Raw genomic sequence first — 22,867 nt, 5'->3', positions numbered from 1 at the left:
ACTGCCCTTGCAGTGTTTGTAAAGTGGCTGGTTCCACCCTCTGACCTGCAGTGGGCCTTCAGAAAAGGGTAGTTGTTGTGGTGGTAGAGTGCGTGCTTAGCATGCAAAGGCCCTGGGTTCAATCCCCATTACCTCCACTAAAATAAATACATCTAATTACATACCCACTCCCCAAATAAATAAATAAAATAATAAAGGCCCTCATCTCAAAAGACCAAAAAAACAAAACAGAAGAGGGTAGTTGTGAGCCAGTGTTGGCTCCCCGCCCTTTTTCCTGTCACCAAACTCGCTGTGGTGTTTATTGTGTCTGGACTATTAATTTAGTGGTTAAAATGTCTGCTGTGTTATATTAGTTGTTTTTCCTCTTTCGTCGGATAAGAGATGATTGTGCAGGAGTGAGGACAGGCTCCCTGCGTCCAGCCTGGAACCTAGCACCAAGGCCACTTTATAAACAGTTTGCTGTTGATAAAGAGTTTTTTCACATCTGTGTTGATAGAGCTTGTCACATCCCCAGTCCTTAAGTCCTTTAAAGCCTTTTGAATGAAACACTTTTTTTCCCTCATTTTTATGTTCTTAAAACTTTATATGTGGAAATAATTTCAAATTTATAAAAAGTTGTAAAAGACAGTACAAAGAATAACCATATTTTAGTTACTCAGGATAACACCTGTTGTTAACATTTCACCCCACTTGCTCTATCGTTTGCACTCTCTCTAATACCTGTCTACACCCACAGTGTTTCCTTTACTGTCTGTCAGTAAGTTACAGATATCCTGGCCCCTTATCCCTAAGGCCCTTCAGTATGAATTTCCTGAGACTGGAGCTTCCCTCTTCTAAATCACAATGAGTTGGTTATTGTTTTTAGTTGTCAGGCCTCTTTTAACTTCTTTAATCTGGGACGTGTCCACAGCTCGCCTTTATCTTTTATGGCATTGGCCATTTTGAAGAATACAGTACATTTCTCTCTCTCTCCCTCTTTTTTTTTTTAATAAAACATTTCTCATTTTTTGTTTGTCTAATACTTCCTTGTTATTAGATTGAACTTTTGTGTTGTTGGTCAGAGTACTGCTTAGGTAGTTTTGTGTCCTTCTCAGGGCATCACATCTGGAAGCACACACTGTTCATTTATCTTTACTGAGGATGTTTATTTTGACTGTCTGGTCAAGGTATTGGCAGAGGTCTTCATTTGATAAATACTACTTTTTTCTTCCTTGTAACTAGTAAGCAGTCTGTGGGGCGATACTTTTAAGACAATGTAAATGTCTTGTTCCTCATCACAATTTCCCCCTAGATTGAACATCCACTGACAGTTTTTGCCAGAATTGATCCTCTACCATTATGGTTGCAAAATGGTAATTTTACTACTTGTGGCCCAGTCAGCCTCTTCATTCCATTATACATAGGGTTCTCCCTTCTCCTCTGTTTAATTTATTTATCTGTTGTTAGGATGTCTGTTTAATTTATTTGTCTATTATTAGGATGTCTCTTGTTAGTATTGTTAGTGTAGACTCATGACTTCCTGTTTTTCATTATTTATAATTCATTACTGTTCTTAATTGAAAATTCGGTCCCAAGTTGTTCCAGATTTGGCCAGAGGAAGCCACTTCAATATGCAACATGTCCCCGTCCTTTTTTTCTTTTTTTAACTGGAACGTTTGCTTATTTTCTGTCAAAACAAGATGTCCTTGTCTTGTACATCCCATGACCTAGCACTGGAAACAGCTATTTCTTTGAGCCGCCTTGGTTCCAGTACTGAAGAATGGTATTAGTGACCAAAATCGGAGTGTTAGGTATACTTACTGCTACTGGATGTCCCTCAGTGGTGTGAGCCTTTAGTGAAATTTAAAACCAGCTGCCCTGAGTTTCCATGGGATAGGCTTTGCATTTCAGATAATGGAAAAGCCAATCCCGACTGTCAGTCTTTGGTTGCTTTAGGAAATGACTGGGCAAAATGGTATGTCAGTTGCCAAAACTCTGTATTTAAAGGTGAGAATGAAGGTAATTGCATGAATGCAAATAGCACCTGAATTATACAAGAACTCACTTTGGAGTTACTCTGTTGGTACTGTAATAATTGGCACCTCATGGAAAGATAATACTTTGGAGTAATGCTCAGTATTTACCTAGTATTACTTCCTTTGTTTCACGTTTCCCATGTGAACGCTGGGTATATCTCTTGTCATTTTGCGATTCTAGAATGAAAGTTACTGTTACAACTACCGAATTCTGGGACCCTCCAAGAATGTCTTTACTAAGTATGTCTCAGAAACGTAACTTAATTTTATACTTTTTAACTTTGAGTATCTGGTCATATAAATTGTTTGAGAAGTTATTTCTTGGAAACTTCTTTTTTTTTATTATATATTTTTAAACTTTTTTTAATTGAGTTATAATCATTTTACAATGTTATGTCAAATTCCAGTGTAGAGCACAATTTTTCAGTTATACATGAACATACATGTATTCATTGTCACATTTTTTTTCGCTGTGAGCTACCACAAGATCTTGTATACATTTCCCTGTGCTATACAGTGTAATCTTGTTTATCTATTCTACATTTTGAAATCCCAGTCTGTCCCAGGAAAGTTCTTATTTTGGAATAATTTCAAATTTATGGAAAAATTTTAAGACTAATACAAAGAAATCGCATATACCCTAAACCCAGATTCACCAGCTGTTAACATTCTGCCCTGTTTGCTTAATTAATCATTATCTCTCATTTTTCCCTGAATCATTTAAGAGTAACTTGTAGACATGCTCCTTTACCCCAGATACTTCATTGTGTATTTCTTAAAAATAAGAATATTCTCTTACATAACCACAGCACAATTACCAAAAACTAGGAAAATTTTAACACTGATTCAGTGTTAAATCCGAAAACCTCATTCAGATCTTGAATGCTTGTCCCATTAATGTCCTTAATAGCAATTTGTTTTTATTGTTCAGGATCCAGTCCAGGATCATGTATTGCATTTAGTTGGAAAGTCTTTTTAGTCTCCTTTAATCTGGGGTAGTACTTCAGTCTTTGTCTTTCATTAGTGCCTTTTTTGAAGAGTATAGACCAGTTTTGTTTTTTTTTTGGTTTTTTTTTTTTTTTGGTTTTTTTTTTTTAACAGAAAGCCTTTCAATTTGGGTTTGTGTGATGTTTTCTTAGGACTAAATTGAGTTTATGCATTTTTGTTAGGAACACGAAGTGATGCTGTGTACCCAGTGGGTGGGATCAGAAGACGTCTGATGTTACTTTGTTTCATTATTTGTGATGTTAACTTTTTTGATCACTTGATTCAGGTGGTGTCTGCCAGGCTTCTATCTTTCCCTTTGTAATTTATAAGTGAGCAAATTATTTTTAAAAATAAGTTTTTTTTCTTTTTAAAATAATCGATTTTTATTTTTAAAAATTGGAAAACACAAAAGCACGAAGTAAATTAAAATTGGCTTCAACTACTACCTAGGAATAACTATTACTAAAGTTTTGGTGTCTCCTCTTCTTTCTTGTCAAATGTGTGTTTTGAGCACCTACTGCTTATTCTAGACAAAGGGAATAGCTCAGTGAATGAAACATGCTCATGGGGCTGACATTCTGGAAATAGTAATAGCTATCACTTAGTTGTTTATTGAGATATAATTAACATATAACATTGCATTAGTTTTAGGTGTACAACACAGTGACTCAGTATATATATATATATTGCAAAATGATCACCACAATAAGCTTAGGTAACATCCATCACCACATATAGTTAGAAAACTTTCCTTCTGATGAGGACATTTAACATCTGTTCTCTTAGCAACTTTCAAGTGTGCAGTACAGGATTGTTAACCAGTTAACTGTAGTCATCATGCTGCACCATACAGTGATTATAGCTGTCGTTTATTGAACAGTTACCATGTGCCATGCACTGCTACAGGTGCTTTACTTTTATCATTTACTTGTTGCCATGACCACATGAGGTAAGTGTGACTGTTGCTCTCTCATGGCAGAGACCTTAGTGTACCCCAGGTTAAACAGCTGGAGAGAGTGGTGTGCTGTGTCTGCTGTGACGGAGGCTGAGGCCGTCCTCTTAACCACTGTGGTGTGCTCACAAGTTCTCAGCCAAGTTTGAAAATTAGAAAACACGTTGACCTAGGGTGGGGATTATATTGAACTCTTGGGAGCAGAACGGTGGCGGCATTGTTGTCCATGACCCGAGATGCTTTGTACTGGCCTAAGATTTCCTCTTATAGCAAGCCCTCTGACTCCTTGTAAGCAGTGACCTCTCTTGATTGGGCCTTCCTTATAGAAATTCTCTTCCTTTCCCCCTTTTCCCTTTTGCTGACCTGTTCTCAGTGATGTGATGGTTAAAAAGAAAAAAAGCAAAACCAAGCCAAACCCTGCTTTGTAACATTTGCCTATTTCAGTGGTGTTAATACTCCCATAATGGTTGTTTTCGAGATGTCAAGCACCACATCACTGAACAGAGTTGGCAAGAGATGTGTACTGGGACAAGATGCAGTAGTGCATCATTATAACAGGGGCAAGAGATGGAAACCTCAAGAGCATAGGTAATAGTCTGATGTGGCAAAATAATTAAGAAGTGGTGACTTTTGAGTATTAATTACATCTATTTAATTGTAAGCTTATGTCATTTGCTTTTTATTAATGGCTATGTTTTAACACCTGGTGTGTGGAACTCCTGAAAATACGGAAAGCTCTTCCAAGCCCATCCTTGCCAGCTCTAGCGTACCACCACGGTTATCTTTCTGCTGATGGGGCCACCTTTTAGAAACCTTAATGACTGACACCATTTTGCTGTCTCAGAGAGCAGTGCTGTCCTTTCTTTTAACACTCGTCCCACAGAACTGCCTAGCAGTCTCATTCCCCAAATTGCTGTCTGTCATCTTCCCTGTTTCCAAGGCCTGGCTTGTCCCCACACTGCTAAGTCACTCTCCTCCGTCCTTCAGGTGCTCTTCTCCTCCCGTTCCACTCTATCCCAATCAGGTTACTGTCCCCAGTGGAAGGAAGGCCCCAGACCTCACTGGTATCTTGGGCATCGAGAGTCTCTCAGCAGGATGTTAGGTCTAATGTGGAAAGAGAATCCTTGATCTAGAAAAGGAAGGTTTATTCTTTGAATTCCAGGTTAGAAATGTAAATGAAAAACAAATTTTCTTTTACTACTTAATAAGTATATAAAGGTGATTACAGTACTATTAATACAATGTATCCACTATATAAATGAGTTAAAGATGGGGAGAACTGGGACCATAACTGCGATTTAAAACCCAGTAAGTGATTGGTGGCATTTTAGGATTGCAGTGCATTTATATTTGGGGGGGGTCACCTGTACTTGGGGCCTAGTAGAGATTGTCTATTCTGTTAGTTCTTGTGCCATCTGTCAGCAAAGCTAATTAGGACCCTGGAAAAACTGTCAGGTTCAAGAATACATTTTTCATTAATAAAGAAACATAGAAATTACCTTGGTAGCACTCTATTTCTTGAGTTCAGATTCCTGGAGAAATGGAGATGTGGATGTACTCTGTCCCCAGGGTTAGGTGGTCAAACTGAAATTTTAATCAAAATGTCTTGAAAATTGCCCTTGTTATAATAAGTTCATCTGTTGTAGTTAAAAAAACACGACAGACTTGTTAACTGGCAGCCAGATTGATTTATCTGCCTGTTCCTTGGGGCTTGTCCTTCCCATGAGCTGTAACGTCATTTACCAGGGTGTCCCTCAGGGATGATGTGATCAAAGCAACCACCTCAACAGAAATTCTTACTTAGATCTGTTTTTCACTTTTGTTTTCTAATCACCACTCTGCTCGATTAATCTTTTAAGGCCATCTCAAGTAATTCTAAGTGCCTGGTACTACTGCAGTAAAATAGGAGTCATGTGGCTGAAATGCAGAGTAAGAGTGTTTATTATTTGCTCCCAGTGACTTTATCAGAGTGCAGAGGATACTCCTTCAAGGAAAACAGGTACTTTGATTCCAGGTGCCTTTGGAACCTAAATTTCAAGTGAGTTTGAAGTGAGTGAAGCTTCTCTGTTCCCTTCTCTTGAATATTTTGGGTAGTTGACTCAAATTTTTTTTTAAACAAAACTATTAAAGCTATGAAAGCAATTTAAAGCTTATTTACCTTGGTCTTAAGAATAAAAAAGGTTGATATGCAAAGCTTTGTTAAAAGGGTTTCAACTGCCGATTAGCCATCTTCTCTGACCCCCGTTAAAAGAAGGCCCCAGATATCACTTGTATCCTGGGCACAGAGAGGTCTCGTGGGTTTCGTGTGGAGAGGAAATTCTTGATCTTGAAAAAGAAGATATATTCTTGGAATTCCAGGTTAGCTATCTAAGTGGAAAAACAACTTTTCTGTAACGGCCCACATTATAAGTAGTTTAGGCTGGCAGGCCCCACAGTGTTTTTGCAGCCACACAACTCTACTGTGGCCCACGGCAGAGCAAAAGTAGCCATCGACATTGTGTGAGCAGGTGAGCGTGACTGTGTTCCAGTAGAACTTTATTTGTGAACACTGAAATTTGGGTGCTATAGAACTTTCACATGTTAACACATATTTTTCTTTTGATTTTTTTTCCAGCCATTTAAAAATGTAAAATCCTTTCTCAGCTTGTGAGCCACATAGAAACAAGCAGAGGGCTGGATTTGGCCCATGGCTCAAAAGTTTGCCAATGTGTGCTCCAAAAGATGAAACTTTAAAACTTTAATTTATACTTTTTTTCAGGTTATAATGATATTTCAGTACCTTGAGAAATTAATTCTTTTCATATGTGCTGCAGACATTTTAACTGGTTGTGGTTTATCATGCCAAAGTATATTAAACATTTTACCAGCCTAAGCTTTTCCAAGAAAAGAACTTACACACAAGCCCAAAGTGTAATTCTAAATAGTGACTAAAGTCAGTGATGATTCTCTTTTACTGACTTTGCTATTCTGCGTGCTAGGGTATTTTGGAACTTTCCAGTTCAGCAGTCATAGTGAGTTACAGCTTATCTGTAGTTCATTCTGACTTCTTAACAGCAGATTAACCCCTACCGTGTGCAGAACACAGCGCAGAGCACTGGGGATACAATAAGAGACACTCAGGACTGTGGGAAGTACTGTGAACTCCATTTCCAGAATCAACCTGTTGGAGCATTTCCTCTACTAGACTTGATCCCAAGCTTGACTTTATTACAATTTTTGATTTTCATAGTTTAGTGAAACACTACCTGCTGCTTCATCATGCTGCAGACCATTAAGTTGTGGCCGCAGGGTGGCATGGTTCTCTAAGAGGCTTTATTATTGCTAAAGTGGAAAAGAAAAAAGATGCTCTTAAGTAATGAGAATTCTCTCCCCTGTTTAATGTTAAAATGGCCTAGTTTTCTCTAAATTGGATTTTGCACAGTGCATTATTAAGATTTATACAATGCTGAACCTCAGTGCTTTAAAGTCTTGTTTATGGTTACAACATGAATTATATAATGTTTATGACTGGGAGAATGGTAATTAGGACTGTGTTTCATAGAGTAAATGTAATTTAGCCACTGACCTCAATTTTTAAAAAATTAATGTATCAAAATTGCTAGAATACTTGCAAATAAAAGGACAGAGATGTCCTAACTTCTGAATAGTTGCAAGATCATGGGCAGAGTTACTGGCACAAGGTTTATGTCTGATTCTATGGGCTTAGTGGAGGGCTGGGTAGAGAAGAGTAGAGATTCCAGATGGTCAGGAAACACCAGTTGTTGGAAAAGTGACCCTCCCATTTTAATAGATTAAGAATATTGTCGTAGACTGAGAGGTGAATATGTTTCAAGAGTTCTCACATATTAGCTGTAAGAAGAGAAGGTATTATCTCCATTTATACAGTGAAGGAAACTGAGATTTAGGGGATTTAAGTAAAGTCTTTGTAGACGGAGTTTAAACCCAGATTTGTCTGGAGCCCAAGCTTACGTTCTTTGCACGCCACTGCTTCCAGGCCAGCTGCGATAGAGGCGCTCCGTGTTTCTTGGAGAATGGGTGGACTTGGCAGTGATTTGTGGGGTGTAGAATCTAGAGAATTATTGCTACAACTGGAACACAGAGATTGAGGGGCATCTGAGTATAAGGATGCAACTGTTAAATATGCTTCCTCCATCCTCTCTGCCTTATTTTTTGGATTTTCCTGAAATTTTTACAGAGCTTTTCCAGAGAGCTTTTTTATATTCCTTTAAAAAGTTCTTCACATAAATATACAGCTATCTTGTTGATTTACTTGTTTGTCTAACCCCCCTCCACTAAAATTTAAGTTTAAAGGGGACAGAGATCTTATTTTCAGGTCGTTCTGTATTCTCAATGCCTAGAATACTTCCTGACACATACGTGCTCAATCAGTGTTTATATTTGTATAAACTTAGTAGATTGGGGCAGTGGCATACAAATACATTTGATTTTCCCTTAAACTTGATATTTTGTAACGATAGAGTCCCAAGAGGAGCCTAACGCAAACTCTCTCTCCCTTTCGTAGGGTGACTGTGTTGTCACTGTGCTGCTCGCTGAAGAGGACAAAGTTGAGGATGATGTAGTCTTTTACTTGGTATTTTCGGGTTCCACCCTCCATCACTGTACAAGTACGCGGAAGGTCAGTTCTGATACCCTGGAGACCATTGCTCCTGGTAAGTGTTTGAGTAGAATCTTCACTAACTCCTGTCACTCTTTTATTCCACAGAAGTCATTAGTATATTCATATTCACTCTACGCTGTTCATTAGTGCAGAGTGACAGGACGAATGAGTCAGGGTGGTAGAACTATTGTTAGATCTTTATTTTAAATCCATTTATGAAATAAAATATCTTGTTTATATCTTGTTTGTTCCACAAAAATCTGAGCCTAACTAGAAATAAAATGGTGTCATAAATTGAAAGACAGTAATTAGGATCAGCAAAAATACCAGTTTATTGGAATGTTGAGGAAAACTAAAACACATTTGGAAGATAAAAGTTATTGTGTGGTTACTATGATATAACTGCAGATTTGATTCTAAATATAGTGGCAAAAGCAAAGGGAAAACACAGTAACACATTCCTCAGTATCCATCAGGGAAGGACTTTACAAGTCTTCTGTTAAAGCCAAAGTTTCCTCAAATTAACGGATTATAGTTCATGGTGGAATGAATACTTAATCACTATTGCATTTGTAAGTTTAAAATGAAAGTGTTTATTTATTAAAAATTCTTTACAATGTTACTCAGTCATTGCTTCTTCCACCAGAAATGGCTTATAAAGTAATGGCCATCTCTTGACCTATCCCAGGCACCTGAAGGTGTATTGATTTGTGTTTGGAAATGATCTTCTTTCTTTAATTGACCTTGCCTCACAGTTAATAATTGACCAGTTTTCATCAGAATATAAGAGAGGGCGCATTTAAGGGGAAGGCCTAAAAAGTGTTAATAGTTGAACCATTTGCCTTTAGGGACTAAAATGGATTTAGTTCTTATTGGAACTTTCCTGTTACCAGTATTTATTTTATATAACGTTGATTTCACTTTGTTGACACAGATGTTGTAAAAAAGTACTAGTTCTTGAAGCCCCTTCAGTATGTGGCCTTGGTGGTATTGTCAGATTGCCAGCATTCTGTTGCTGTGCCGTTTTATATAAAATAACTTCATGTCTTAATACCTGCCAACTCCTGGAAAGCACACCACAGTCAAGAACTGGGATTATGGCCGTTGAAAACTTTTTATCCTCCTGGCTGACAAAAGAGATTTTGAAAATACAGGATTTAAAGGTTCTTGGCACTTCCTATGCGTATTTCCCCCAAACTTTTAGGGATAGGCAGTTTGGCAAGGAGTTCAGGATAGGTACTGATTTTTTTTCCTGGAGAGTATTAAGTATCCTTCTTTGTAACTTAAAGCTCTAGTTGCCTTGTTTCCCGTGATGTCTATCATGTCAGAAAGGCTTATCTGGAACTTGAGGTCTGTTCTCTGTCAGGAGCCATCCAGTATCACCACTGCCGAACATTTATCACATGTGGGTGATGGTGAGAACCGACTTCTCAGCGAGGTAGAATCAGTCAGTCTCTGGTTGGGCCCTTGTTAGGAAAGGAATGGAGGTAATTTTTATAAACTTTTTTTTTTCCTGCATTAGAAATGCTTTAGGAGTTTGTGTGTGTGTGTGTGTGTGTGTGTGTGCACACGTGCATGCTAGCACTTACGGAGAGAGCGAGCAAGGAAGCATGTAACTGGGTAGAGGAGAGTGTAAGTGAAGCACAGCTCTTACAAGGATGTAGCCCTGTGCCCTCACCGCTGTCCTCGGTCACCAGAACCAGCAGAGCCCAGCCTCTTGGTGGAGAGGGATATGCCTGGCGGCTCTTACACCTTCAGTGGCAAAGTACTTAAATTCGGGTGGGCTGCAGGCAGTTGCTCTCTCGGATTCACAGTCCCACTGTACTTGTATGACAGCCAAGAGCTCTGAGTTTGTGCCCGATCCTTGTAGCCTGTCCCTGACCTGCCTTTCTGAATTCCAGTCCCCATTTCTTCCCTTGCCTCTGTCTGACAGCTCTTTCATGTGTCTCAGGACCCTTCTTTTCCAGCCCCACCCATCTCCGAGTGTCCTTTTGTGCTTACTGACTCGAGTACCTTAGTTCTGTGAACCCCAGCTGACCAGAATGGATATTGTATTTTGCTCTTTCCTCCTCATTTGATCTGAATCCTCAGAAATCATTCCTGACCGTTTGCTGAGGTCCTGGAGTACCTGGCTTCTCCTTATTTTTCACTAATCAGCTCTCCTCCCTCAAATTAGGACCTTACCCATTTGCCATTTTCTCATAACTTGTCCCCTTTGCTCCCAGTTGACCTGAATTCAGTCAGGCTGCTGCCTGAGGCCCCTGATCACAGCAGAGGCGACAAAGGACTAGAGTCCTTGAAAGACCTTCTTGTTCAAGCGAGCCAAATGAACAGTAAGGCAGCCCTTCCACATGTGAGCCTTTGATGTGTCTGCAGGGGGACCAGCAAGCCTCCCTCCTTGGTGAAGTGGGAGCTTTGTTCACTGTGGAAACAAGGGAGGCTTCCCGAGTAGACCTCGCTGCTCTGGACGTCATGTGTGGGGCTTTCTGTTCACTTTTTCAGCTGCTGTCGTCCGGCTTGGTTCAGTAATTGCTGTGGGGGTGGGGGTGAGGGTGAGGGTGAGGGGGTGGACAGAGATGGAGGGATTTGGGGAGTTAAGTTACTTTTGAATTTCTTGTTTATATCATGGAGTTAATATTTTTGTCTAGAATTAAACTGCCTTAAGTCTGCTTTAGGGGATTTCTTTAACTTGTTCTTGCTTTCCTTCAAGTCTGCACTCAAATGTCACTTTCTCAGTGAGGCCTTTCCTGTCCACCTTGTAAAATTAGACAACTGCCTCCTCTCTGCACTTCCTGCTCCCCTTCCTGGCTTTATTTTTCTCCATTGCACTTGTCAACCTCTAACACAGTATATGTTTTATTTATCTTATTTGTATTCTACCTGCCTCTACTGGAGTGTCAGCTTTATGAGGGAGAGGACGTGTGTCTGTTTTGTTCACTGGTTATGCCAGGAAGGCTTGTTCTGTGAATTCCTACCACTTGATGGGACTGCATTTCCACTGTGTTGAACTCATCCTGTTTCTCAGAAGCCACCCTTCTAGAAAGGTACACACACACACACACACACACACACACACACACACCCACCCACACACACACCCACACCCACACACACACACACACACACACACACTCTTTTGAACATTGCTAAAGGAGCCTTTGGCTTCTTGACTTGAATTCTTGGCTGGGGGCAGGAGTCTGTGTTCTCTCTGCAGAGCTACCTCTGATGATTTCTGTGCGTCAGTTAACCGTATCGATAGCCTCAGATTCCCTGTCTGCTGAGGGCACTGTCAGAGTAGTCAGGATTGTTCATACAAAGTCTGTACTTGCTTTGTGCATCCCAGTTAGTTACTGGGTAAATGTGCACGGTCTGTTTACAGCAGCCGCTGCCAAGAGGGGTGTCCCTGCACTCTTTCTGCTCATGTGTGGGGCTAGCTCTGCAGTTCCTAGTTGATGTGGCTGACTATGGGAAGAAAAAGAGCTTTGTGCCTTGATCTTGCTTTTAATGTCATGTTTCATCAGATTGCTGGCTCTGATTTTTCTTTGAGTCCTCTGCATGTTTCATTGTCAGTGTTGTGTTATATTTTAGTTTTTACTAAAACTAGATGATTGATTGACCTTCAAAAGACAAGTTACTCCTTGATGGTAGTCTGTAACCTTTTATTTTGTGGGGTGAGTGTAAAGAATAAGACATTTCTTAATAGTCTCCTAAAATACCTCTTCAAGTTCAGATATTGAGATTATGGTCCATCTTTTTCCTTTTTTTCTTAAATTCTTGCTTTTTTGCTTACTTTCTTGTAGAAACTCACAATGAATTGTGCATGTATATTTAATTATAAAAAAAAATCGTAAAGGCTTTTTAAGGTAATCTTTTCTTGCCTTACCGCCATAGAAAGACTGTAGATGTGATACAGTCCCCTCTTTTTAATATGAGATTATGTTAAGAGTAGTAACTTCTTAGGGGACAGTTAGTTGGAGCCTTTGGAGATTTTATCTGCCTTTGAATTGTTTGTATGGTTTACAGTGAGCATGTTACTTTTAACATATATAGTAGTTTTTAATAAAAAAAAAATTGAAGACTTTGAAAGCAGTGTCCTCTGTTTTGAAAATAAAGCCATCTTTGTGCTAATTAACATTAGACGGGAGAGGGGAGAGGGAGAGGAGAGCTTCTTGGTAAAGTGCATGTCTAGCATGCACAGGGTCCTGGACTCAGTGCCCAGTACCTCTGTTTTAAAAAAATAAACCCAAAATTACCTCTCCTCCATTAAAAAAAATTTTAAAAACAGTAGGCAAACAAGTTTTATAGTAAAATACTACATTCAAAAATATCTATGAAGTGGCTGGTTTAAGAATATAATTTGTTGTGAAATACAGCCTGAAATGAAAATATGTCTCCAGAGACAAAAGGTGTTGCCTTTGCAATAAATGAAAATAAAATATCTCCATTCTTTTCTCTTCTTAGAAAACGAATCCAACCCCAAATACCATTTTAACTAAACAGTGACTTTCCTCTGGAGATGAAGCTGAGTTTTCTTTAAGAGACTGTAGGACTGCTAAGTAATATAAAGAAATCTGAGTATCCCTGGAAGATAATTCTTGGGGGATACAGAGTCGTGTCTTACTGTGTTCATTTTTATTAATAAGACCAGATTTAGGCCAAGCAAACAGTAATTGCAGAATGGTAATGAGACAGGATGTTTAGTGGATGCTGCATACTGTTTTTGTGGAAGGCTTTGGTACAGAGTCTCTCATAAGAGGAAATCTTTTTTTTTTTTTTTTTTTCTAGCGTGTCTGTTTACTTTTAGAATTCACAGCAAGGATTTTTGTTTCACCAGAAAACTGCAAACATTCATTGACCCCAAATTTGACTCAGGTCTTTTGTATATTACTTTACTTTCTCACTCATCAAAGAGAAGGTACTATATAAAGTAGGTTTGTGATTAAAAAAAATTACCATGATGAGAAGTCCTTCAGGGCTTAATTAAAAATCAGTGCTTACAGCTCAGTTCTCAACAAGTAGTCCTACAGTTATATCATGGTGTGACTCGGTTCTCATGAACCAAGCCTCTATTTCTAGCAGCAGATGTGCAGAGGTTGCCAAATTGAATAACGCACTTGAGAAGAAGTTCTTTAAACTGGCCCAGTCAGAGAATTCTGGTACCCCCTCTCTCTCTGTCAAAATAATCAGTTATTTTTTATTGGACATTGTCTAACAGTCTCCCTATTCTCAAATACTTCTACTATAAGGCTATTTCAGTGAGAAAGATGTGATTTTATATTTTAAAAGACTTAAATTACTATCCCAGGGCTGGTTATTATATATAGTGGCTGGCTATCCTGGAAAAACAAACTGGGAAGTAGTTGAAGGGAAACATGCCCGCTGTCTACTGTCCGTTGCAATGCTTATGTGGAAATTGTTAATTTCATCACCTTAGAACTACAGACACACCACTGGAATTGAGCACATGCGTTATAATGGGGCCAGTATCCCCCCAGGGGGGTGAAAATTGGTTCTTAGGAGTGTAAAAAAAATCTACTCTTTATATATAAAGCACAGATATAGATATGCAAATGTATGGTATATCTGTGGTATTAAAATTTCATGGGGTAAAAGGTGGCAAATAGAGAAAAATGTTGACAAAGACTCCTTGGGGAGATGACAGTGAATAAAAGGTTGAGAAGCACTGCCTTAGAGTAGGGATTATTATAGTTCAGATTTTCAGCATTAATTAGCCTCTTTCTCCCCCAAAATGTACATGATTCCTGGGTCTGCTGTTCTTTCACCCCTCTGCTTAAGGACTCCTATACATATAGAGGTGTTCTATACATACGCCAAATTTGCACATCTACTGATAGACCGCTGAAAACTAACAGTAGGCACATACTTCTGCACATAATCCTATCTCCTGTTAGAGGGTGAGTCTGAAGCCTGAACATTTCCTTTAACCCTATATAGCCACTTCAAAGGAAGAAAAAGACACCAAATTCTTAAATACTGTGATGCCTAACTGAAGAAGTAAAAGATGTTATTTTTATATTTTCCACCACTGACATCTAATGCAGCCTTTCTTGTAGAAGATGGAGGAGTGGGACTGGGCTTGGCTGGCCCAGCAGGCCCTTTCAGGGTTCCTTTTTGGGTAGCTGGTCAAACAAAGTCCCAATTGTTTCATCCTCAAAAGAGACGGCCCGGATGGGATGTGTGCCACTTTTAGCCTAATAGGAAATGAAGTAATTCTTGTGTCATGCTTTAGCAGATTTGTTTATCTGCAGCAGCATTTCGTTTCCATGGGGATGGGTGCTTCATGTAGTGATAAGCAGCCTGCAGAGAAGCTCTCCAACCTCAGGAGCACACACCTCCTGACCTGCCAGTTTAATAAAGGTTTGGATTAGATGTTTTTAAGAGGGCCATCAGCAGTTAAATTATTGTTTCCCACCTGGGTGCTCCTTGTTGTATTTCGTGTATTTTGCATTCTTCCCCCTTCCCTTTATTCTTTTCAGTTCTGGAGTCGGGCACCGTTGAGCTCAGAAACTGTGTGACCCTGCTGCAGAAGCTCATGGTAGAGTACTAGGGATCTCTTCTCCTTGAGTCACCTGAACAGGAGCATTTAAATGGCTAATCATAATAATAAGTACCAGTTTTACATGCCTGGCTTTTGCCAGATGGCTTTGACAGCCATCTCTGATGTTTTTTAGCAACCCGGAAGGTTGGCAGTGTTCTCAGTTTGTGTGCAAACAAGCTTCAAGGTTTCGTGGCTTTTTCAGGGTAACCTAGGCTGTCTGCAGTGGAGGTGAGACTCAAACCTGGTATTTTCTGACCCTACCGCTGGTTGCCAGTGTACTTCAGGGCCTCTTACAATTCAGTTTGGGTCAGGACTCTCCCACCCCACCATTTACTTCATGTTTCTGTTGTAAATGAACCAGACCTGATGGTGGGATATATTCAGAAGTCAGTTTTTAAAAATGGAATTAAAGTTTAGACCATGTGTCTTTAACAGTTCATCTCTCTTCCCCTCTCTAGACTGTCTGGGGGTATTTCCCTCAGAAGCAGTGCAGTAAAAGTTTCAGAACTTCCCCTTTTAAAAGGACTTGGGATTTTTATTTTCCTTTTCTGTTATCAGGAAATGGAGTAGAAGGAAAAACACCATGTCACTAGCTGAAAACTTGTCCTCTTTATGCGGCAGCTTCTGTTTTCATGTAAAATTGTAGTTACTATGTCACATTGGATAGTTTCCCATCCCTTTGTTTTTGCTGTGAAGATGTAGCCATCATTAATGCTTTGCATTTCATGTGTGCAAAGGCAGTCACAAGACTGATGGCCCCTGGAGATGGTCATGTCTTGAGTGCTAATTTATGGTAGTAAGAGATTTTATGTGTGCAGATGCAGTGATTTCAGTTTTATTAATAGGTCCGTATTATATAACCTTTGTTTGAAAAAGAACAGTTGATTTTTTTTTAGATGCTTTATCTAAAAGGTTGTAGGGATTCAAATATAATCTTGTGAACCACGTGAGCCTAATAGAAAACATGAATGTGAGAGGGTAGCCCTGCCAGCCCTGTGTGGTTGGTTTCCAGACGGTGGGGCGAGGCACTTTTGAGGCACTTTGTTCGTGATCAGTAGTAACTCTTCCAGTTTACTCAAAGATTAATAAAGACTGATCCAGGAAACCCTCAGTTCTCCCCTCCTCTTTTAACCCTCAGTTTTTCTCTGGAAAAAGCAGCCTATAATCATACCATACAAATCCCAGATTTATGGCACGTTTTACTCAGGGTGATTCATAGTTTCTCCTTCAGATTGTGAGTGCATGTCTGAAGGGAAAATATTGGGCTGGCCTTGGGTGGCGTCTCCTGGATGTCTATTTCACGGCCTTCTCTGACATTCTGACTTCCCTAATACATGGTTTTCTTTCAGTTCTACACAGAGTAGACAATAGCTCACCCATCCACCTTGTCAAATTCTGCTATAAAGCAGCAGAAGGAAATAATGCATGCTTATGCTGCTAATAAGCCCATTTGCACCCACACGCACAGACATACACACAGACACACCCCTAAACCTTCTTCTCTTTCTCCCCCTGTTGTCCCCACCCCGTACTAGCCAAGTAAACAGTCATTTAGCAGTTCCAGGTAGATTTCTCTGTAGATACATTATTTCTTCACTTTCCAGTTTTGAATAAGGTGATATTGTTTCACCATGGCTTTCAGCTGTGTATATGTGAGATGAGGTTGAAGATCTGGATTGTGGCGTGAACCCTGTGTGTATACAGGAGGTGGTTTACAGAGCAGTGATGTTGTTTACTTTTGGTGGCCATGTGACTCCCTTTCTGGCTCAGGTGCTCAGGTGTCTCACCTTTGCACAGGCTTGGGGAAGGAGACGAGTAAGAAAGGTTAAGGATTGTTTAGATGGGTGGGGCGGTGGTTGTTACTGTTTTAGATCAGTTAGTACCTCTTTTAAGACGGTGTTTAAGTTATGAAGGCAGAATTCAGTTTGGACCTCTAATTATTCACATTCTCATCATTTATTGACATTTATTCATATTTACCTCACAGGACTCTCAGGAGTTTATAAATTAGCTTAATCCTGAATAAATGAGAGGAGGCTATAATTGGTGAGATTTATGAATGAAAACCACAACATTCTTAAAGTACAGCCATCCCTCAGTATCCGCAGGGGGATTGGTTCTGGGACCCTCCCCCCCCCCCCCCAAGCAAGATCTGCCGATGCTCAAGTCCCTTATTTGGCCCTCCATGTCCATGGTTCTGCATCCATGGATTCAACCAGCTATGGGTTGTAAATACAGTAGTACATATATGTAGTATGGGAAAAAATCCACGTATAAGTGGACCCATGCAGCTCAAACCCGTGTTGTTAAAGGGTCCACTGTAATTATTCTGACTGAAATATGTGTTGCTATGTCTGTCTCTCTGTCTACCTATCTTATCTGTCAATCTCTCTCTCTCTCCAACTAATTTAACTAGAAATGAGGCTGTGCATGTTGTTTTGGGTGATAGTATTAAAGAATTTGAGAGGAGTCTTCTAAATTACACCTCTTCATTTACAAGATTAGGATACTGTCTAGATTTTAAAGTGTTAGAGAAGTTGTCATTTACCCGAGGACACGTGGCTAGGAAGGAACAAAACAGGTTTGAACCCAGGTCTGTCCTAACACTCGGCATCCAGATGTAGCCTAGGTAATACTTTCCTGAAGCTGTCTTTTGCAGTAATTATTCCATCCCCTGAACTTACACTTTGTGTCCATTCTTATGTTTTTGAAACTGTTTTCTGTTCCTGGAATCTCTTGCTAACTTTCCCTCCCTAACTTCTGCCTGGTAAACCCCACAGGCTTGTGCAGCTGCAGGAATCACAGCCTGCACAGGCTGCCGTCTCACACTGTACGTGAAGGAAATGAGTTCCAGAGAAGCAGAGCTGGTGTGAGCTCACACAGCTGCGGAGTTTCACAGCCAGGATTTGAACACAGCATTTTTCTTCCTTTCCCGTTGATTCTTCCAGACCCTTATTTCCTCTTCAAGCCTTCTTGTGTCCATGAATCTTGGGTGGAGGGCCAGACACGAGAGCAAAACACTTGGGTTCAGATTCAAATTGTGCCACTTAGGAGCTTTATAACTTTGGGCAAATTACTTAACATTTCTGTGCCTTCACTTCCTCGTCTGGCAAATGAGGCTAATAATAGTATTCACCCCTAGGGTTGTAATGAGGAGTAAATGAACTGTTGCTCAGAAAATACTGAGAATGGTGCCTGGCACAGAGAACAGAACTTAATAGAGAAGTGATTGATTGGTTGGTTGGTTGGTTGATTGATAGGTAGGTAGGTAGGTAGGTAGATAGATAGATAGATAGATAGATAGATAGGACAGGACTGTGCATCTGAGTTCTGAGGGTTGCAGTGAAGAACCCCTGGGGTTGGAGAGTTGGGAGCAGGATGCCTGTCAAAAAGGGGTCCTTCTTAACTACCACCTCTCTTTTGCCCACCTGTGAAATGCGCTGGTCCTCTCCCACGAGTCGCGTGGTATTTGTTTCTGTAGAACCAGCCCCTTTTTGCAGAGATCTCCATCTTCTTTGATTTTCTCCTTAGAGACTGTAACTGCTAGAGGGTGATTAATCACAATGCCCTGGGCTTGGTGGGTGTCCAGATGTTAGTTGTTAAAAGTTACAGAACATTTTAAAAGAAACACTTTGTGCCAGAACAATATCCAGACCTTTACTACCTGAATCACTTGATTTGTTTCTGCTGATAACTGTTGTCTCATGTAATTAGGCTAATTGCCTTTCGAAGAAAGGTAAAGATTTGTTTTTCCAATTTCATTTCATATAGAAAATTCAGCATATTTACTGAGCTGAAATACACACATGGGCATATACACACAGCCACACACGTGTACATGTGTGTAAGCTAGAGGACGCCTCTGTTTCCCACGGCCTTCACAGGAAGAATTCAACTCGAAGGCAGTGGCAGCATCTGGTGGAGTCATGTGCTTGAATGGAGAGTGATCTGGAACCTGTTCAGGAACCTGTTACTCTTGCTTAATAGTCATACTGGCCTGTCATTCCAAGTGTTGGGCTCCTTGCAGGCAGGGACATAGCTGTTACCCTTCCTCCTTTTTTTTTTTTTGTAAGCAATGTGTTGCAAAACTCTGGCATCATGATACAATCGGCCATGACCTTTGGCATCTGACTTGAATTTGAATGATGAATTCTGCTTCTTAATATCTGTGTAACCTTGAGCAAGTTATTTCTTTAAGTCTCAGTTTTCTCATCTGTAACCCAAGGACAATACATACCCCATACGTTTGTTATGTGGAGAAAATGACATGTCATATGGTATGTCGTAGGTTCTTGGTTACTGAGTATTTGTTACCACTCTCAACTTACACAGCGGGGAGAGATTTCTATTGTCAGCAGGTAAAGAGCTTAAGGAGGCCCCTGGGGGAAAAGTGTGTGGAAATCTATTTACTTATTATTATCATTGGACACATGGGAAAAAAATGACTGTTTACTCTTTCAAAGACGGCAGAAAGCTTTGTTTGTTCTGTCAAGTGAGAAGCCTCTGTTAGCCTGTGCCTGTGGTCTGAGAGGTCGGATTTGAGGACCCTCCACCTCGCTCCTCAGGGGAAAGCGGCCTCTGCATGCAGCGGGGTCCCGACAGGCCCCAGTGCTCTGCCGCCTGTGGTTAATCAGGCAGAGCAGCAGGGGCATAACTCAACCAGGACAACTCCCCTTTCTTTTTTCTCATCAGGAAGATATTTTATGAAAGAAATGATGATGTTAGGAACATAGTTGCAGATAGTGGAGATCAGGGCCTGAAAGTTGAGGAGAAACGTGTTTGATGAATACATTCTGCATGTTGGAAATACTGACTTCTGTGAGGCTGAAAATCCGGAGAAAGTCTGATTCTCCAGGAAGGTGCTCTCCACAGGATCTAACCCTGCAGAACCTCTGCTTGCACACAAGAGGGGCTCTTCAGGGTGGTGTGTTAGCCTGCTGCGTGAGCCCCTGCCCTCTGTTCAGTGGACGCCATGGTCTCTGGCGTGCCTGCTCGTCCTGAACCCGGCGTCTAGCCGCAACTTTGCGTCATCCTTGTGTGAACTAGGCCATGTCATTGAAGTCCTCTTTACAGGAAGGAACGTGTATCTGAGAGCAAAATTATTTTCTAGGCCCTGAATTGCTACTAATAATAAAATAAAGTCATATCGTACTTTCCAAAGTGCTTCACCATTTGATCTGTTGTGTTGTGGTGACAATAAGGCAGGTGCTGGGGAATCTGTACAGTTCCTGCCATGGGACCTGTGTGACTCACCTCTTGCCTGCTGGGTTTTCAGAACTAATGCAGTTCAGTAGGTGTTAGACTCCCCACTGCATGCTAGGCCCTAACACGATCTTTGAGCTTCCTTTCTTTAATTTGTTCAAGTTGAACAGCAGTAGTTCAGTATATGTTGAGATTTTCAGAGACTGAGTGCCAGACACTACGTTGCAGGCGTGACAGGCCACTGGAATACAAAGTTGTCTGCTGTTTGGTAGGGGAACTGATTCATATTTGCGAGTAACAATTTGAAACAAGGGCTAGAAATGGAGTTTTAAGAAATTGGGAAGATTACTGCCAGGACTCAGGGGAAGGAGGGGTTTCTTTTAGGCAGGGGAACTTGTACATCACGCAGGAAGAGCAGAGAGGACCCCCCAGCGTCTTCGTTTCAGGAGGAGGGCTCTAATCCTGTCTTCCTTGCTGCACGTGTTTCCTTTAGGTCATGACTGCTGCGAGACAGTGAAGGTGCTGCTCTGTGCTTCCAAAGAGGGCCTTCCCGTGTTTGTGGTGGCCGAAGAAGACTTTCAGTTCATCCAGGACGAGGCCTACGATGCAGCCCAATTCCTGGCAACCAGTGCTGGAAATCAGCAGGCTCTGAACTTCACCCGCTTTCTTGATCGGTCAGGACCGCCGTCTACTGATGTGAATTCCCTTGATGAGAAGGTGGCCCTGGCATTCAGGCACCTGAAGCTGCCAGCGGAGTGGAATGTGTTGGGGACAGATCCGACGTCACATGGTAAGAACTTAAATGGCCCACGGTCTTTGAATTTGGATCCTTATGTTTTTGGATGAGGCTGCTTTTATATGGTGATGGTCTGTCTCTACGTCTGCCACTGTGGCTGAACAGACCTTGCACTTACTGTAGCGAAGTGACCCCGTTGGCATCTCCTCTGGGCTCTTCAGCTGAGCTCTTAGGCCTGTTCTTGTGGTGAAGTGACGCCAGAGGGAGCTTGCTGTAGTCATCGTCAGCTCTCATGTAAAGTAGTGGGGGGCTTGGGTGGCAGGACACCAGGATGCTCAGAGCTGGAGGCTGATGCTGCCAGGACTGAGGGGAAGAGGGGTTCTGTTCTCATCTTTCAATAAAGCTGTTGGTCTGAAAAAATAAAAGAAAGCAGAGGGTGGCCCATTGCCCTTCCATCCTCTCCCACCCCGTGCAGAAAGAGACCCGTCCTTCACGAGGAGGGAAGTAGCAGAGTAACTTGTGCTATTTTCTTGGTGTTTAATTATCAGAGACAGGCTTTTATTATTGTATTCTCAAGTTCTCTAGAAATTCCATGAAATTGGAGGAAAGGAAGAGGCTGGGAAGTGGGTGGGAGGAGCTTGAGAGCAGGCTGAGCTCTGGTAGACCCCACACGTTTTTAGCCAGAGGATCTTCACTTGCTTATTTTACCTACTGGCCCTCCGTAGGCGAGTTCATTGAAGGAAGGGCTCCATTGTTAAAAACACTGATGTAATCAGTGTCTGTGTGTGTTCCTTTTATTCAGACAGGGGATATCCCACATATTTATTCTTGTGGCAAATGACATCTTCTAAATGTTGTGAATATGTATTTGTGAATATGTATGTATCTTCAGTGAAACAGTATATGCCTGGAGTCCAATAAATAATGTCGTCTTTCCCTCCTGAGTTCACCATCTCCTGGAGAGATGTAGGAGTTCCACGGATATAGATCAAAACGTTTGCTGTGTTAATGACAAAAGCTAGGTTGGAAAGCTGACTTTAGATTGCCTGACTGAAGGGGTTGCTTATCCCTTCTACTTTATCTCTGAAAGAGCTGGACAATCACAGGGCTGCCCTTCAGAGTCCACGCAGCTTTGACTGTTGTGTTATGTAAGGAGGGCAACCGGAAGTCATCCTCCCTGCAGGCAAGCGGGTCCTGAGGAGAAATGCCCAGAGGGGCCTGAGCGGGAGGCCCCGCTCAGTTCCTGCTCCCACAGACCCATCAAGTGGGTGCATTCTTCCTCCCGTGGAGGAATGGTAGAGAGGTGTTTGCTAGCTTGGGTTCTCTTAAATCCACCGAATTTAACCATTAAGGCTGTGACCAGCTGTAGGAATGGTGTCCCCCACTCTCAGGGGCTTCCTGTCAAGGCGTTACCAGGGCCCTCCTGCCAGGTAAAATACAAAAGAAAGTGTGGACCCTAAAATCACATGAAGGAAAAAAAAATGTGTCCTTTTTCTTATTAATATAATGTCTAAGAAAGCTCTGCAGTGCTGAGATCTAGACATGAGAATATTTGCTGTTTACAGGGCTCTGGCACCTTTTCAGAAACCTGATGTCGGGGCTTAGTACCTCTGGCCTCTGCTCTTTCTGTCTTGTGATGGGGATGCTTATTCTGGTTGTCATTTATAAATCAGTATCAAGAAGGATTGCGCTAGTTATGTGTGGGGCTTAAAGTTTTATGTGTGTGTGGGTTTGCTTTGTCTTGTTTAAAGAAGGCACAGGAGTTGGATAGTTAGTTCATGTCACATGATTAGAAAGA

General features: G+C 41.1%; 1 protein-coding gene across 14 annotated transcripts in view; it reads left to right on the top strand.

Annotated features, from left to right (window-relative positions):
• Positions 1–22,867, top strand: part of AKAP13 (A-kinase anchoring protein 13) — a 293,283-nt gene that overhangs the window by 97,072 nt on the left and 173,344 nt on the right. For all 14 annotated transcript variants that reach the window (XM_032469408.1, XM_032469415.1, XM_032469409.1 and 11 more), the window contains exons 3-4: positions 8,477–8,624; positions 20,827–21,123. In XM_032469408.1, coding sequence (XP_032325299.1) covers positions 8,477–8,624; positions 20,827–21,123 — 445 coding nt within the window. The remainder of the gene's footprint in view (positions 1–8,476; positions 8,625–20,826; positions 21,124–22,867) is intronic.

The sequence above is a fragment of the Camelus ferus genome, chromosome 27 (genome assembly GCF_009834535.1).
Source record: "Camelus ferus isolate YT-003-E chromosome 27, BCGSAC_Cfer_1.0, whole genome shotgun sequence".
In the NCBI taxonomy this organism is placed as follows: domain Eukaryota; kingdom Metazoa; phylum Chordata; class Mammalia; order Artiodactyla; family Camelidae; genus Camelus; species Camelus ferus.
The sequence above is the reverse complement of the archived record's forward strand: the minus strand, read 5'-3'. Positions and strand labels throughout refer to the sequence as shown.